The sequence below is a fragment of the Scomber scombrus genome, chromosome 9 (assembly GCF_963691925.1).
Source record: "Scomber scombrus chromosome 9, fScoSco1.1, whole genome shotgun sequence".
NCBI lineage: Eukaryota > Metazoa > Chordata > Actinopteri > Scombriformes > Scombridae > Scomber > Scomber scombrus.
In genome coordinates, this window is record NC_084978.1 from 5,732,166 (window position 1) to 5,751,342 (window position 19,177).

Sequence of the window (19,177 nt, forward strand, 5' to 3'; positions counted from 1 at the left end):
TGTCCCGTAAAAATAAAAACTACAAGTAGAAAACAAGACCAGTGAAAATGGCGACAAATCTGTGTCTTTAATGTTACTTCTCATTAAAAGAAAATGCTTTCCCCCTTCCTCCTGTTTTTTCTCAGGGAAGGGAGGCTGAGAAACTTCAAATTCGCAACACTAGATGAGTATATTTTCAGGTTTCCTCAGTTGTTGCCGAAGCTGTCTTTTTCCACATTCAGCAGAGGTTTGGTTCCAGTTTGGAAGGAGCAATGGTACACCGTTCTTTTTCAAATGTATTATCCTAATTGGTGCCAATGTGCAATGGGTTAAGAGGGCAGCATGATGAATTATGCTTGGGTTAAGTGATTTAAAAGTTCTTAAAAATATTTTACTGGTCTGCTTCTCCTATAGAGTATAAATACATACATGGGAGGAGACATCTAAAGGCACAGCTTACTGTTCCTGCATGGGGATACGCATCATTTATTTGTACTTAAGGTGAGCAATTATGAGAAATAGACGAAGTGGGTAGGTGGTATAAAACTAAATGATTTAGGATAAGGTAATTCAGAAATTGCAGATATGGGAATTGCACTTTCCGGGGTTTGAAAGGTAGTTCGAGGAGCGGGACGTTTTCTTGGCTCCAGGTATAAGAAATGAAAAGTGGGGAAGGTTCGGGATCTGCTAAGCTGACATTGATGAAGTCTTTCAAGAAATCATGCATTGGAAAGTCCTGCCCACTGTAGAATACTACCACACACGCACACGTAATCGGAGCTCATGCTGTGTTAGTTTTGGGTTATTTTTAGTTTGGTGGCTGCAATTCACGTTTCCACACATCTGCATTTGTGCCTGTGTTGTTCTTTAAGATGCTAAGAAATGATACATCACTCCCGGGAGGCAATGACGTGTAGAGCTGTCGCCAGTGACTTAACACTAGAGCTACCCAGCGATAAAGCATAAAACTCAAAAAGCTATTTGTGACTATTTTTAAAGAGTTATAGTGATGCTACTGTTTCACTGTGTGGCTTCAAGTGTTGCAGCTGCAATACAAGATGCAGAAAGCTTTCAATCACTGCAGGCCTTGGTCTTATTATAGAGTGAAAGCAAAAATAAATCAGAGTGCGATGTGTAAGAGCATAATTCAGTCGTCAATATACAACTACATTATGGTCAAGGACATAAAAACGCCAAATCTTGACATATGCTTACACAAAATCCAATAAGTGGTGTTTACTGGAACTAACAGCCGGTGCTATTTTCTGCGCCATATGGACATAGCGTGGCCTCAGTAATTTTCATTGCTGTGGTCACCATAGTGGAAATGTTTGTATGAATTTGAATCAAATATGTCAGCTTCACTAATACTACACATTTCCCTGTGCTGATGATTTGGTGGGAATTTTAAAAACCTGGGGGTCGAGGATGGGAAATGCATGTTGACGTATGATTTTAACTTTTTAACTGAAGAGAGTGAAGGGCTATTATTTCTGTTAATCACAAACAAAACTAGAAGTGGAGCTTACATTACTGTATGCTGGAGTCTCTTTCCAGGGTAGCATGGGGCTGACACTAGATGGCAGCAGCACACACTGGTAACTCTCCCTTCAACTGCTTGAAAACTGAGCCCTTCCACTAAAATAGGCGTATGCAGAAAGAAGGTAAAGCCATAAAAATTGCACCTCATTTCTTTTTGAGAGCAAAGAAGGAAAAAGTACTCCAGCTTGGCTACTGCGGTGTGAGAATCGGTCTGACATTGTCACCTGTTGGCTAGACCTGCATGTCATCGCTGAGACTGTTATTGCCGAACACATTTGGGTCACATCCTGATCAGAAACAAAGGAGTGAGCTCTAAGAATCCAGTCAAAGGAAGGAAAGAGAGGAAGAGGAGGAGGAAAAAAGTTACAGGGACAGGGGTTTTACGTCTATCTTTTACACACTGAAATGATGTTTGGAGTGGAAACACCCAGGAGAGATAAGGTGGGACGTCACGTCTGGCTTTCATCATGGCACTGCCTCCTGCGTGTTGTTACCTCAGCGGTGCGAGAGCTGAGAGCCTGGGAGTCACTCCAATTCAGCCAAACTCCCTGTTTCAACAGCACTGCAGGAATCTGAGGTCACTCTCCTGCAGAATGGCAAAAAATATAGCAAGCTGCACATTTTAAAGAAGGCGGATGAAGACATAATAAATCTACAGAAGGTCTCACTAATGCATGCAGTCAGGGAGAATAAACAGCATGCTTACCACAATACTCCAAAGTAAAGGAAAATACATTATATTGGAAAGTGAGAGTAGTTGCACTTCTTGGATTTTTTCAATAGATGGAGAATCACACATATTTGTTTACCTTAAGGGGAGGGCTAAGATTTATGTCCAACTCCTGAAGCTGATTCCCCGGGGGCACAATTCATCCTGACCACTTTTATGGCTTATAATAAAACACGCTTTAAAAGATGTTCCCTTTCCTTTGTCTGCAACTCTGATTTGAACAGCAGAGCTCCCCAGACCAGGGCCTTGGATTGGTTTTTCCTTTCAAATGTGATCACATCCTCCTTGGTGTTCCTCCTTCCACTTCCTCTGTGATTGAATATGTTTTCTTAAATAACCACTTAATTCAAAGTCCTATAATTATTTGTGAGGCTATATAAATAATGTGCCCAAGTTATACCGCAAATAAGATATGTCAATCTGCCAACAAAGCCTTAGTGACAGCTGAGCCACCATGCTGTGAATTATAGATCTTTTACTGCTGTATTATTGTGGCATCAAGCATACACTAATTTATAGGTCGCACATCTTAAAAGTGCCCCTCCCTTGTTGTGTTTGTTTTTAAACTGAGGTAAACTGAGAAGCTTCTCACAAGGCCTGGCCATATTTCATGCTATAGTTGACCTTTGAACTCTGAGAGCAGGTCAAACCCCCTAGATCAAGCTGAATATTTGAGGCAAGTGCCACATGGGCTGTGAGAGGGGACTGTTGAAGGGTTTGTCCATTAATCACAGCCTCAGCTTTGACAGAGTTGACCTCTGGAGTCAAATTTCTAACCCACCGAATCAAAATTGGTAATCGTCACCTGAAGACAAATGGTGACAATGACTATTGAGACTAAATTAGGACAAAAATGTGTCTTGTTTGTTCTTATGAAACCTCATTGATTCTCAGACTTTGATAAAACTATAGTCAGTGGTTGCTTATTTGTTTTCTAATGTTTGAATATATTTACATTAAATGGACCAGTGTGTAAGATTCATAGGGATCTATTGCTGAATGGACATGTGAAACACTGGTTCTAGAGAGGGCCTCTTGTGAGTATGGCCACTGTGAGTTTCTGTCTGCACCCTCACTGTTAGATGCCACTAAATCCTACACACTGCTCTTTCAAATGAGCAGCAACTACTCCTGACGGTCACTTTTTGGGAACCTTGCTATAAACCCTATCAAAGAGTGTTTATGTTAAACCTCTTGCTGCTTCAATGATGAAACTGAAAAAAAAACAACCCAAACTTTTCTTATCACATGTAGGTTTTCAGGGTTGCAACAAATAATTATCTTTATTTTTCTTTTAACTGATTGATGATTTCATCTATAAAATGTCAGAAAATAGTTTTAAAAAAACACCCATCATGTTTCCCCACAGTCCAAGTTGACGTTTTCAAATGTCTTCTTTTGTCAACTAATAGACAAAAATCAAAAGATACTCAGAAAATCCTCACACTGGAGAAGATGGAATCAGAGGCATTTTTTGCTTGATGAAAGTCTTAAATGGTTACTTGATTATCAAAATTGCTGCAGCTAACTGTCAGTTGGATAATTTCAGCACTAGTTTGTGTACTTTTTAGTCAGCACTCAATACCGCTAATACACAATCACTCACACTGAGCAGCTTCACTGGGACAGCTGAGAATTAAGACTGTCCCTGTAACTTTCAACCTCCACTGCCTTTACCATGATGAACATACCTTCTCTGAGACTTCTACTAAAAGTAATTACAATGCTTTGAGAGAAATGGTTAACTGATTTCTGATGCAAATAACCATCAGGTGCTGTTAAGAAGGTGCTCAGTTCTTAGGCCATAAGAAACTATGATAAACTGCATCTCTGCAGATGTGAAATGACTAGTGCTTTAGTCATTGCAATGTCTCTCTATTGGTTGGTCCACCACTTTAATCCAGACTGTAATGTGCCAGATTCATAGCAACACATCCAATATGTCAGACATTCATGTTCCCCCAGAGGATGATTCCTACTGACTTTTGTGATCCTTGGCTTTTCCTCTAGTGCCACCATGAACTTTTTTGTTGTTGAGTAAAATTTGGCACAGGTATTCATATCCCCTACTGGATATATTGTAATAATTGACTTTTGACTATTTTAATTTGTCTAATAATCTGCATTATGACCACATACCTGCAAACCTAGTGCCATCCCTATCAGCTTCAGTTGTACTTTGTGTTTAGTGCTAGTTAGCAAACATGCTAAGACATGGTAAACCTGTTAAACATCAGCATGTTACAGTAGCATGCTGTGCCGCAGTACAGCCTCAAAGAACCATTACAGTAGCATGAGTGTATTGCAAATGTATCTGACTTCTGCTTTAGTGAAAATATAAACTTCAAAAAGGTAAATCTGGAACAGCTTTATCCAATAATGTCAGCCACACCTGCTAGAGATATTTCATATCAATTACTGGACTGATGTGTTATGCTAAGGTTCAGGTGTCCATGTGAAATACAATGACTTCCATTCATTGTAGACAGCCTAACCCAAAATCTAACATGGACCATAACCATAACCAATCCATGCCTCACCTTAACCAATTCACACTATACCCCCAACCCTGACAGGACCTCAGGAATGACATTTAACTTTATTTATTTTGCACATCAAACTTCATTAGGGCTGGACTGTGGTTGCCATAGGGCTACTGGTCCCGACAAGGTTGGTGAAAAGGTTTCACTGGGGTAACAAAAATGTACACACACACACACACACACACACACACACAGACACACACACACAGACACACACACAGACACACACACAGACACACACACACACACACACACACACAGACACACACACACACACACCTGTCTATCCATCAGTATTCTAATACTTCCAGCTGTACAGCTTCTCAAAGTCTCAGTGTTAGCTTCAAGGCTTGCTTTAGTTTCATCCATTGTCAAAATATCAAGAGAATAATGCGGTGTGGACAGGGTGAAGTGGTGAGGTCACTTTTTCAAAGCAAACACTTGACAGGATTTTATCCTCTGCCATGTTAATTTGACACCTGTTTAATCTGGCATCCACAACTCACAGATCCAACATAATCTCTCTGAAGTGAAGGCTGCACCATATCCTAACAGCTTCCAGACTGAGCCAGTCTCTCTACTTGGTATTTGTCAACAGCTTGTAAAGCCAACAAATTATAGTATGTACGTGCGTTGTGTTCTACAACCAATGGAGATGCACTACAGTATTGTGTCTTGAGACCATCTTAAAAGATATGGTTAGCAATTTTTTCAGATTTTTCTTTTTGTCAACAAATCTCATGTGCAGAGCCAAACCAACAATGAATTGATCTATTTATCATGTCCAAAGCCTCATCTTATTCTTCCAAAAACTATTGAAAACACATTAATGAGCCACACTGTTGCACTAAATAACATGTTCCAGTTATGGAAATGAAGAGCACTTTCACTAACTTAAGAAATACACTTATACTTATTGAATATGAAGCTTCCACTCAATAGATCAGGAGGTCAGAATCAAAATCTGATCAATCACACCCTTCATTAACCTTGTGGTATTTAATCAGAGCAGCAGGTCAATACAAAGAAAATATTTTTTGGGGGTTGAGTTGAAGTCTATTATAGTAGAAACAAATCAGTCTCTATCAGCTCTATCAGTCATAGTCAGGTTGGGGTCACTGCTGCAGATTAAACACATTGATTACTTTTGTTTCTGTTGCAGGAGATCCTGTTTTCTCAATTTCTTAGCTTTAGTAAAGGCATTGGTAATAGTATTGGTTTTATAGCCTCTATTTAGAAATGGGGTATTTCCTTTGCCTTAGCTTCAAAATCTTACTCTTGAAGGCAGATTCTCTTGATGAAGATGTTGAAATCGTCCATATGGGATGTTTTTCTTAAGTTTTGGGGGATGAAAGATATCTGCCTGCGGCAATGTGTTTCTGTCAGTTTGCATACAAAAAACAGTACTATGAAAGTGTCCATCATTTAGTTTCATTGTTGTAAGGTCCAAAAAATCAATCTGTTTTAAAGTTATACTCAGTTTCAGGTTGTCGTTCATAATATTCAACTATCCATGAAATAATAATACTTCTTGTTCAATATCTAACAAAATGAATATAAGGGCCACAGACCCAAAAATAGATTGGATAAGCTCAGCACGTAGCAAGCTCCCATAGCTGTGCTTTTCCGTCGTCGATATAGATCATCTTGAAAAAGGTATACATTGTTTTCAAGGGCCCATTCAGTAAATCTTAATATAAAGTCGGTAGGTGGTATACTTCCTGTGGGACGTCTATTCAGGTAGTGAGAGTGCTTATAGGGCTTCTTTGTGGTCTATGTTGATAAGGCTTCCACATGCATTGTGACCAGGAAGCAGGATGTGACCTTATTTATATTAGCAAGTTTATAAAGAACATGGGTGGTCTTTAATAGGAGTAGTAGGTTAGATACAAAAAGGTATAATGAAGTAGTCTATACATTTGGAAATAGGTTCTGGCAAGGATCCATTTCCAGATATTATTGGTCTGCCTGGGGGCGTGATGTAGGTAATTATGCACTTTTGGTAACAAGTAGAAGCATGGTCATGTGGGGTTTGGGGAAAATGAAAAGTTATACAATGCTTCGCTAATCCAGACGTTCTCGTTAGCTTCTCTAACCATGGATGGATGGTTAACTGGAAAAATGTGGAGTTAGCTGCAAGAGACCACTGTTTGCTTCTAGTTTCAACCACGAGTTGGGGCTTTTTTTCAAAAGTATGGAGGTGTTTAATATTGCTATGACGTCAAAAGTTGCCTAACTGTCAAGAAATACTAACCGCATTTCAAGTGATCATTTGAATCCAAACCATAATCTTTTCCCAACCAAATGATTTTTGTGCCTAAAACGAATCAGACCTTGGCAGCGGCTTTAAACTCCTATTTTTGCAAAGCGGCATATTATGCTCCTATGGGTCGTTCTGGAGTGTAAGTACAAATGAATGACCGTTCACTGTATGTAAAGATAGACGTCATGACTGGACCCAAAAGTGAAGCAAAAAGATCTTGATCGCCCCCCTTGCGGTGCATTATAGTTCATAAATCCCACCTCCTCTATGTTAGCAAATGGGACATGATCCAAAAAGTCAAAGTACACATTAAAAATAAGTTCTTCCCAAAGATAATTTCTGTCATTTTAGGTAGTTCTTATCACGCTACATGTTTGTCCTAGTGCTCATTTATCTTATAAGTTTGTATTAATTAGCTGAAGTTATAAAATGGGGGTATGGTTGATGATGATTGACAGCTCTATCAACTGCTCTCAAATCTAAGGCGGGCCGTCATTCCGCCATCCGACTCTACTGCACAGACTCTGGCTCCAAATGACATCACACAAGCAAGATGGCAGCTCCTGACAGATGAAGATTGTTTGGCTTCACTCTTGAATAGCAGTAACAACTGGAGCTGCGTTGTCAATATTTCCACACTGTCAATGCAAGCAACATATGTGGTTGTTTAATTTGGATGAGTTGTCGGTAATTGTACATGACTCTTGGACTTTATCGTAACTTTTATCCACTAGAATCAATATTAATAGTGCAGCAGACACTAAATCCTGCAGGCTCAAAACAGATACAGAGAGAGGCTTTTCTTTAATTTGTCAATTGTACAGATCATATTCTCTTTGCTCAGTGTTTATTGTAGTTGCAATATTTGCCTGCCAGAAATTGAAAAACCAGCTGAAATTTCATTGATAATGAAAGAATCATCAGAGAGCCGTGGCTGCTTCAATGCATCCTGGTTGATTTGTTGGCTAGTTTATAGGAGCTCCAGAATTAATTTATTCCCTTTATCTCCATGAATGCCAAGAGTCATGGGGTTCCACAAGGCAGCCCGTGTACTGCAGTATTTATTTATGTTTTTTGGAAGACTCTTCAGCCATGAGACAATCCATCATGTCATTTTTATCTGCAGACAGAAGAGTTTGAGGTAAAAAAAAAGAAGAGAGAGATTCATCCCCCCTGTTGGCTTTGTACATGACGCCTAAGTAGGCCCACATTTGGAAAGCACACAAAATCTTGATAATGTGGTTTGGAGCGGTTGACATTGGGTTTATGCAAAAACAATCAGTGTCATTAGTGGGAGATAGTCAAAGCCACTGAGCACCCCCCTCCTTCCTCCAAACGGACCTTGAGAACCTCTTCATTGCGTTTTTCCTAAGCTTTTCGTGCTGAAAGACCAGACTCTGGCACGTCACAGGCGGAGGAAACATTTGAAAGGATGCTGTAATATTAATCAGATGGGGCTCAAATCATTCACAAATAATAATCCTAAGAGTTTTATTTTACCCGGTTTACAATATCTGAGTAGGGGTATATAGACAACGAGGGCCTGACATGTAGATAACAGGAAGTATTTGTATTGACTCTCAACAATTTAATATTCCCTCACAATGGCTATTTTTTTACCACTCAATTATTAGTCTGACATTGTCTTATTGTTATAGGGAGGATCTGATTCGCCTTGCTAATCATTAGTAGGCAGCTTCCATCATGTCATTTTCAGTTAACATTAATGCCACAATGGCTAGTTTACAGATAGCATATGTTAGCTTACAACAAGCATAAGTTAGCTATGTTTACAGATTAGTTGAATTAAAGACTATTTGTTTGATTATGCAAGTAATGATGCACAGTGTGGTATATCACATATTTATATACAATCATAACAGTTACGGTAGGGTTAAGGATGTTTGCAACTAGACTGTTTCCTTCAACTAGTCTTTGATCATTTAGAACATACTGTAGGTATTCATGTTGTAACAGCAGCAGGATGTGTTTCAATAACCCAAGACAAATAATTAATACAAAAGTTAATCCAAGACTGTGCCTCCTTTGACTGTTTCACTTGCTTCTCAATGAGTACTTTTTGAGAAAGTGAGTATGTTTTTACTTTGCATTTTCTAAGATAAATTGGCATCCAATGCAACACCTTCTGTTAGAAACCTTTGTGATTTGCACAATTACTGCATGAGACTACAAAAAACTACAGCTCCCATGAAGATTTACCAGCCTGAGTATTTGCATTATATTAATTTTATACATATCTTTAACATACGCTAACACTAACTTGTACAGTAAAGTATCTCAACATTTTAGCTGTACTTTTTGTTGTCTAAAACATTCTACGACATTCAGCACTGCAATAAAAAACAAGGAAATGAGGCCCCTTTTTCACATAGTGGTATTACTGATAGCAACATAGATATCTACAGTATCATAGAAATGTGCCAAGTAGCAACAAAGGCTTGTTTTTGCATTCTTCTAATCACTGCATCATTGAGCGAAAAATCCTGCTCTTTAACTTTTTTGTCACTAAGTGTTTTCTTGAAAACAAAAAACATTTTACTGTTTGATGTGATTACTTGTGGTAAAATATGCAAGTCGAGACTATGTACTTAGCACATTTTATGTTGCAAGCAAATATAAGCAAGCTACCAAAGTCTGGCTGTGTATGTATAAACTTGCATCTGCTACAACTTCTAGCAATACTCTTAGAAAAGAACAATATGTTTAATCTTGATTTTGCTGTTACGTGTGGTCTAATTTGTCTGACTGTGTTCCTGACTGTTTCTCTGACTCTATTCTCTTCAAGTGGGAAGAAAAGCCCAACAAAATTTGGAACGGGAGCGGCGAGTCAAAGGGCTCAAACCAGGCATGAGCTGTAACCGACATACTCTTTAAATATCCGGATGTGTTAACCTTCAGAAGTACATCTGAGCCGCTAATTGTGCCTTTCATTATTAGCTAATATCTGATGTACTACTAACATGTAACAAATGCTCCCATTCAAGTAATTACCACAGATTCAACATGAGATTTAGATTAAATTCCTGGATAAGAAGATCAAAAGTAAAAAAGGGTCAAAGGTGCAGCGCTATTGTAAGAAAATATTCCTTTTTCCCTGCAGTGATCAGCTACGATACAAGCACTGTAAAATGGAAATAGGATAGACAAGATATACTAAGCAGACCGCAATAAATACATACAAATTTATGTAGCATATGGACTTCAGGAGTCCAAAATATCACTAAAATTAATGATAGCATTAACCGAGGACCAGACGTACTACTGAGGATTATCGTTATTTCAAAAATAAGGTAATTAGCTTTCCCCTCAGGGTTATCTGATCTAATTTTGTATTAACTGTTTATTATATCATCAAAAGCAGCTGCTGGGCCAATGCAGGCCTTTTAATAACTATTTCATTCCTTCTTTGCTCTTTCTTCTTTCCTCCCCAAGTAATCCAGCAGGAGCCCTGATTAGAAACGGATGCCTCCTAACTGTTTTCCCCCCCCTTTCTCTAAGTTGAGGTCAGCAGAAAACGCAAAGATGTAACACGAAAGACTTCTGAGTCGATTAGCTTGTACTGACAGGCTGGATCCAGTGCCTGAGTATTGCTAATTGATCGTACCGCTGTTTTTGTTGTGATTGCCAAGAGAATTTTGTTTGTTCAAATCACGGCAACCCTCACAAATGCCACGTGTGATCGCTTTGACTCGAGCTTCAGATTGGGCCATGGGAAAATATGGTTCCCCAGAGCTGGTTGAGCTCTGCAGCTCTATGTGTCATGGTGGTTTTAGAGGAAGGAATGTGTGATGTGTATTACATGCAAATATTCTGGTGGTGCACTGACAGACGGTTTTTCAGCCTCAAAAAGCTTCTCTCTCAAAATCCTACACAGACTTTTCTCTCCATTTACTGTAACATATTATAGATGGTAGTTATTTACATTTATCACTGTTATTATACAGTAGTCATAGTCTTGTACCTCAAATGGAGTTTGAAAAGCCATTTAGAGAGCAATATGAGATTTAATGCCCAAGCTAAAGACTTCTTAAAAGATTTATAAGCAAGTTGGGGACTAAACAAATGATTGAAAGCCTGTGAGTGAATGAGTGAATGAGTGAGTGCCATGAATGAGTTAGTATGTGAATAAAAATATGTACAGCAGTTGTAATTTAGTATTAGTTCCTGATTTGTCTCCTGCTATCTGTATTTGAACCTAATTTAATCTTAAATGATACTTGATTTTTGAGACTGGTAGCAATTGTTTGAGAGTTTAAAAAAAGCAGATGATGATATAGACTGATGTTTTTTCCCATAAACATAACAAAGTAGTCCCAGCTTTCTGTTAAATTAACTTTTTCCCTACAGTATGTGTAGCCATCCGCTAATGATAACATGATTGTTAACACTGTGCAACCACATTATGGTTGTATTAATATTCTGTGGACTTATAGTTAAATCAGACATGTTAAAATGCTCTGAACAGTTGGGTAACTTAAGCCAAGCAAATGAGAACATAGATAGCTTCCACTTGTTGCGTATAACATGGTTAAAACTGGCAACCTAATGGTACAATATGAAATATATTGAGTTGAGTTGGTAAACCGCTCTAATGCCCAGAATAATATGACAAACCAAGATAACAATCAGATAAAAAACAACTCAAAATGTAATAAATAAAGTCAATGTTATTGATATATCCCAATTCACTTATTTACCACAAAGGGCTTTTCTTCCACTTGTACCACATATGACACCCTACATCATTAGATCCTCAAGTTAGATAATGAAGAAAAAAAAGAAATCCCCCTCAAAACCTCAAGACACACAAAGAAGGGATTCCTCTTTAAGAATGAACAGACATTTAATATATTTTATATTGGTAACTTTACGAAGCAACATCTGCATCATCATTTCAAACAGCAGTGTTCAGCATTTTCTTGCTTGTGGTTTTTCCTGTCTGCCTTTCACATGTGAGTCAGATAACCACCAGACCAAACACTGGTCAAGATAACACATATGTGTATCAGCAACAATTGAAAACAGTATGATCACTGGACAAATTAAAAATGAAGTAATGCTTAGCACTGGTGTTCCTATTTATAAACCTTATTCTCACTAAGATTATGGAGTGACACCAATAGTAGCACCAGTGAGTGTTATCATTGGCTGGAAAAGTTTGATAACTGCTGAGTGAGTCAGTGTCTGAATGTGTAGGCAACTGACTTGAATGGCAGGTTTTATCGTTTTAGACAGCTTTTAACTCCACAGTCAACTCCTCTGTGTATTTGACCAATAAGTAATCTGAGCACCATAGCCTGCAGACGACCTACGCACACATACACACAATAGGGCCTATCAAAAGTCGAGGTACAGGGCCTCATCCTGTTACAACTCCTGCCAACAAGAGAGCCAATTCATGCTGGCATCATCAAAGAGAACTACAGCGGCAGGTGAGAGTATTAACATTCTTTGGTCAGAACATGAGGATGTGTTTATTCTCCTCTGCATGTCTAATGACAGCATCTGGAAACCAAAAAATCCACTGGCGAAAACTCTGTTCTTCCTATTTCTGTTCAGTCAGTTCTCACATAATTGGGATAGTAACATTTGGCAATGCTTAAAAGACAAGGGAACACACCTGTTTGTTTCATTATGTCACAATCAGTCAGGCACTTGTGGGTTTTAACAGCCGTGCAACAGCTAGCCTATTTTGTCACTTGTAAGCATTATACCCTTTTCTACTGAACCACCTGAAATATGAGCTACTCAACCGGTAGGGTGCTTTACTCAAGGAAACCATTACGTACAGAATAACCTGTAATCCATAGTAATGTTAGCAACCGTTTGAAAGTGAACATAAAAGAAAAAAAATTGGATGAAGTATGGAGAGATAACTTTTTCATTGTTAGATCCTTTCTGCCAGTGAAGCAAACAATATTTGGTCTAAAGGGGTGTCAGAGGAAAGGAAAAAGGACCCTTAAAATTAGTTGTTTTCCTTTAGCTATAGATATGTAATGTTGATGTAATACACAAATACACAGTGTTTCCCCTACCATTGCCATGGAGGTATGACCCGTACTCCCAAAACAACCCCCCTTCCCCCTGGTGAAAGAGGTGGTGAGGAAATACTGTTTATCTATATGGATTAATGTCGCATTAAAATCAATAACTTATTTCTTCTGTAAAGCCTTGGCAGTGTTTGCATTTCTCCTCACTGTCCCTTCACAACCCCACCCAAACAGGTGTGTTACTGTTACTTTTAGAAAAGACTGGGTTTCGCAGCCACTGCAGGTTCCCCTGTACATTTGAAAGGTTAAACACTTTTCTTTTAAATGCTGGTGTGGTAGCTGTGTGAACTTTCATTTGCACAACTTATTGAATGTAGTATTTCTGGTGAAATCGGACTAATCACCAAGACAAGAGTTGAGGAAACCACATAGATTTGTTTAATGCAAGCAGGCTAAATACTGGTTTAAATCCATTCATATTACTTTGTTCAGTTCAGCTGTAACACATTTGCTGTCCACAGTTATTTATGTTTAATGTTCTGCCATATTTAAGGGGGTCCAGTTCCATTTCCATGCCATTCTCCAAATTCTACTTGACCCTAACCCACTGCTTACTCAACAATTTAAATCCCTTTATAAACTGACTTTAGGAGATTAAAGGACAGACTTCATTGTCTGTTGATTAAACAAACAACATTAATGAAATACACCAATGATTTATACAGCTGCTCTGTTAGAAACAACATTAATCCCACTTTTAGCTGCACATGAATCGCTTCCAATATCCCTCTGTGAGAGAGGCCTGTTGAAATATCAGTCTAAGGGACAGACTATAATGTCCCTAATGTGGCTTAGAGAGCCATTCTGTGGGATTGACAACATTCCAGAGTCTACAATTAAGTCTCTTCTCTTTTCCCACAAAATACAACATGAGTACAACTGTTTTTTATGTAATGGTGTAAAGACGTGCTGGATCATTAAGTCAAGGACGGCACGAAGAATTCAAACAGTCTGCTTCTCACGACAGAAATATACTGTACACTCCCTTAGCATTTTAAAACATTAATTATGATCTGCCATTGGCATTGAATAATGGAAATGATTCTGATCTACAGAAATAAAACCACATTGCATGGGAAGGTTTGATTTATGGAAATCACTCTCATATATGGGCTTCCTTGTTTATGGATACCTGGGGGGGCATTTGATGAGTCAGAACTGACTCATGACCCATTGTTGTATTGGGAAAAATAAACAACAGCAGGGATTTAGGAAGTATTTAGAGTAATAAAGCAGCAATACAACAATAAAAATGCTACAGTGAGAAGTAAAAATCCTGCAATTAGAACCAACAAAATGTACCAAAGTTCTATATCAAGAATAAAAGTACACATAAATTCTCCTTTGTGATGCTATTATTTATGTTAATAGCTATACTTGTATGTATGTCTTCAGAACCAAGTTATTTTTTTCTCTCTAATTGGAAAAATATGTGCATATTGTCATGCTATAATATGGAAATGCTTATTTGATGAAGTATGAGTGATGGCATTGAACAGCATGTTCAGACTACTAAATGTATTATTTACAAGTATGGATGATATCTTTGATTGTAGGTGGGATAATATGTGGTTTGTATGTCTTCTGTAGGGTAGTTTGAGCTACATCATATACACCTATCATATGTTTTATGTATATTATTATTACATAATATACATTGTAACTGGGCTCCCTATCTCTTAAAATAAAAAGTAAACATTTTTTAATATATTAACCAAAACGTTGGCAGAGTATTATGTGTTTACATAATACCCCATAGACCTTAGTAAGGCAGTGATTTAAAAAATAGATTTTTAGGGCCTTTAATAAAGCATCAAATGTGTGTAATGTGAAAAACCCAGAGAATCATCAAACTGTGCAATGTCCCTCAGCTCTACATGTTTTTGTGTCTTTTCTTATTTGCTTTCAACCTTGTATCAGCACCTAGCTGGTGAAATGGAGAAACAGATAGTAAAAAGATCTAACAGAAGATTGAGTATTGGAGTCACATGGACACAAATTGAATTCACATGAATGACAACGTTGCTGTGCCTGCTGGGCATAAAAATAAGGAACAAATAAACAACAACGTAAAGTGATAATCTTGTGAAAAACGTGTTCCACTGCGCCCAAGTGGCCAAAACTAAATCAATACAGTACTTGTAAATGCACTTCTTTCAGTGAATAAAATGACTAAAATAAGACTCTACAGCTTTTAGCATAACCTGCAAGCCACATATTCCATCACTGGCTGACCACGGCCAAAAGAAGTTGGACACTCAAACTTTCACCAGGCAGGAATGTTTTTCCAGAGGAAGAAAAGGTTAAGACCAATTTCAGGCCTTCGTGTTGCTCCTGCTTATTTGGCCAAAGCATCTGTGATAGCAAGAAATGTAGGCCATGGCAGCTGGAAAGCTGGCGGCCAAGAGGATGCAAGGTATTATAAGGACCTTCCATCTAAAGCGAAGTTGCGACTGATATTGTTGACAAGCATCATTAATGTCCCACTGGCTTCCCCTATGCATGGATCCAACATTGCACTATTGTTCACAATATGAGGTGCAGTGTTCTGAAGTCTCTGACAACTGAATGTGTGAGGACAATGCACAGCACAAGTGTATTTACAATCAGTGTAATGAAAATATGCTTTAGTATTGTGTCAGAGCCAGTATAAATATGACATGGGTGTGCATCCAAGACCTTGGACAGGGTTATTGTACTCAGATGTCTGAAAGAACAGTCTGTTCTCTATAAAAAGACATGTTTGGATTTCCACAGGTAGCAGATGAGCGAGGGTGTAACTGAAGCCTATTTTGACCGATAAACATACTAGTAAGATTTGTTTAAGAGGCCTCACCTACGGTATTTTTATACCACAGACAGAAATATCATGAATTTTTAAATGCACTTTTGTATGCCTGCAGTTTTTTTTCTGATTACCTAAACTAGTTGCTTCTAACATATTTTGTTTATGATTAAGTCCACTTCTGGTCACACGTTGAGCTGCTCAAAGTTCAATTGATGTATGATTTTCCCATGTTCAATCAATCAGTATTTGTATAGCACCTTTCTGCAGGTTAGCGCAATTCAAAATTCTTTGCAGATGATTAACACACATGACTTACAGTGAAACTGATGCACCCAAAAAAGATAAAAATGTAATAAAACCAATACAATTGATAATTGTTAAGCAGCCAGTATGACATAACCAACATTTCTTTAATGAAGACCGAGTGCTTGCAGAGCAAAACTGAACAATGCAGAACAAAGAATCCAACAAGACTGAACTGCAAACCAGGACTTAAATACAGACAGACCTAATGAGGGAATAGAGAACAGGTGACAAGGCAAAATAATAGGCAGGGAGCCGATTGGCTGGGGGAAACACAGGGAGCAGGGAAGGCTGACGATGCTGATGCAGGGCAGGCGTGTAAATGGGCAGAGAAGAGAAAAACAGGGTGGGGAGGAGTACAGAACACAGGAGGGAAACAGTGAAAACAGACAACCAGAAAACAGAGAAAACAATAAGGCTCAAGAAAGCCTTAAATGCCAGCAGGCCAAAACGCAAACAAGAAACACCCTGTGCTACACAGCTAAGTGGGCTGCAAGATAATCTGAGACATGCAAACTCTTAAAAGCCCAGAACGTAGATCTGTTCCATTACCCAAAAACTGACACATCACCACTTGGAGTGCGAATTGCAAGATAAGCACTAAACCTGGCAGCTCAGAGAGACCAGCCTGAAACACATTCTCAAAACAATCTGGTCATAAAACAAACATTCTCATTCTTAACCAAGTGAAGGAAAAGTATTTCAGATTTCCCTTCAGTTTGGATTTATTCTTCCAATCGAGCACTTTTATTACGACCAAGGCTGTAAAATGTCTGTTCAATGCAACGTGGTCAATAAAATGTCCTTTTGGACCTTTAATATATTTTGCAATCTCTCTTATCTGTCATTCTCCCATTCAGTCCAGTCTTAACAAACAGGGAAAAACTCTGAGGGCTGGTAGAGAACACAGAGCATGAACAGGACCATGACAATGGTGAAACTAAATAGACAAGAGGGACTAAAACATTTTAAACATGAATACAATACAATAATGGATAATTGTAGTAAATAATAAGATTTTTTTTTAGACATGAGAATAAAACTGTACTGTATTTTACCCAAAAAAAAGGTAAAGCTTAGAAAAAAGACTGAAAAAACTGTGTTCATCACTCACTTGATTCACCTTATGACCTTATTTGGAGGCTTTCATTGCATAAGAAAATGTGTGTGCGTGTGTAAAATCTGACCTGACACTAAATGTTCTGACCTGATTAGTTAAAAGCAGTTTGAGTGTTTAAATGAACCAATCAGATCAATACGCTGTCGTCATTGGTCGATCAGGCCCATATAAAACGCTGCAGCTCAGACGCAGCAGAGCAGCGATGAGTCAGCCGGGTGGGAGCCAGGCGTCTCCGTGCGCTGTGAGAGGAAACTGCCCCCCTCCGACACAGCCCCCCACCAGACAGCCACCTCGCCTGTTCCCCACAGTGGACGTGCCCGACCACGCCCATTACATCATTGGCTCAGTCATCCTGTTGGTTGGGGTGACGGGCATGCTGGGCAACGCTGTGGTCCTGTACGTGTCCTGCCGCAGCCGCACGCTTCGGTCGCCTAGCAACCTGCTGGTGGTCAACCTGGCGGCCGCAGACTTCCTGATGTCTGTGACACAGTCGCCGGTCTTCTTCGTGGCGAGCCTGCGGCGCCGCTGGGTGTTCGGGGAGGTTGCCTGTGAGCTGTACGCCTTCTGCGGGGCGCTTTTCGGCATCACCTCTATGATGACGCTGACTGCCATTGCCGTGGACCGCTGTCTCGCCATCACGCGCCCCCTGGCCCTACTGGGGGGGGTGACCCGGCGCCGGATGCTGGCCGTAATGGCGGCGGTGTGGCTGTACTCGCTGGGCTGGAGTCTGCCGCCATTCTTCGGCTGGAGCGCTTACGTCCCCGAGGGCCTGCAGACGTCATGCAGCTGGGACTACATGAGCTTCACCACCACCGTCCGCACCTACACCGTGCTGCTGTTTGCCTTCGTCTTCTTCCTCCCTCTGGGTCTCATCGCCGTCTGCTACTTTGCCATCTTTCGAGCCGTGAGGCATGCAGGCCGAGAGGTCCGGCAGCTGAACAGCGGGCGGAGCGACAAGGCGTACGAGCGTCTGCGCAGTGAGTGGCGACTGGCCAAAGTGGCTCTCGGCATCATCTTGCTGTTCGTCGTCTCCTGGTCGCCATACTCGGCGGTCGCTCTGATGGCCACAGCGGGCTACGCCGACCTGCTGACGCCCTACATGAACTCAGTTCCTGCCGTCATCGCCAAGGCGTCGGCCATCCACAACCCCATCATCTACGCCATCACGCACCCCAAATACCGCGCTGCCATTGGGCGCTACGTGCCGCTGCTGGGTGCCGTGCTGGGGGTGAGGGAGAAGGACCCCCGCTCCTTTAGCTCCGGCAGCGCCTCGTCTCATCGAACCACACTGACCAGTCAGAGCTCGCAGGCTGTCCGGCTGAGCGCCTACCGACCCACCGGCCGCTGGGGGAGGAGCCGGCTGTCCTCCGCCTCAGACTCATGCTGGACGGAGAGCGAAGCCGATCGCTCCAGGATCGGATCAGTGGCCTTCTGCCATGGTTCCATCGATTTCACCGCCGAAATGGCAGGCCCCGCCTCCCCCAGCTCACCTGACCGGGGGGCTGGAGCAGATACTAAACCGCTGCTGTGACCTGCCCCTGATGCCACCGCTGTGTCTGCTGTGAGTGGATAGGACATCAGGGGGGCAGGACTGGGTACTGATGACATCACACTGCTGTTCCTGAAGACTATCAATATTATTCATTGATCAGTGATTGATTAGCATCTGTAAACAAGGTTCAAACTCCTTTGAAATGTATTTAAACTCCAGGGTACGTCCTGAGGAGCGAGCAGGAGCCTCCCCCCTTCTTGGATATCAGTTATTGATTGGACGCTGCAGCTGATCAAAACATCTCTGATTAAACTGAATGATTGAAATGCTGTGTGTGTGTGCGTGT

General features: G+C 40.3%; 1 protein-coding gene across 1 annotated transcript; it reads left to right on the plus strand.

Annotated features, from left to right (window-relative positions):
- Positions 1-17,631: 17,631 nt before the first annotated feature.
- opn4.1 (opsin 4.1) lies at positions 17,632-18,870 on the plus strand. Its single transcript, XM_062426205.1, has one exon. The coding sequence runs from the start codon at positions 17,713-17,715 to the stop codon at positions 18,868-18,870; it is 1,158 nt and encodes a 385-aa protein (XP_062282189.1). The 5' UTR covers positions 17,632-17,712.
- Positions 18,871-19,177: the final 307 nt, after the last annotated feature.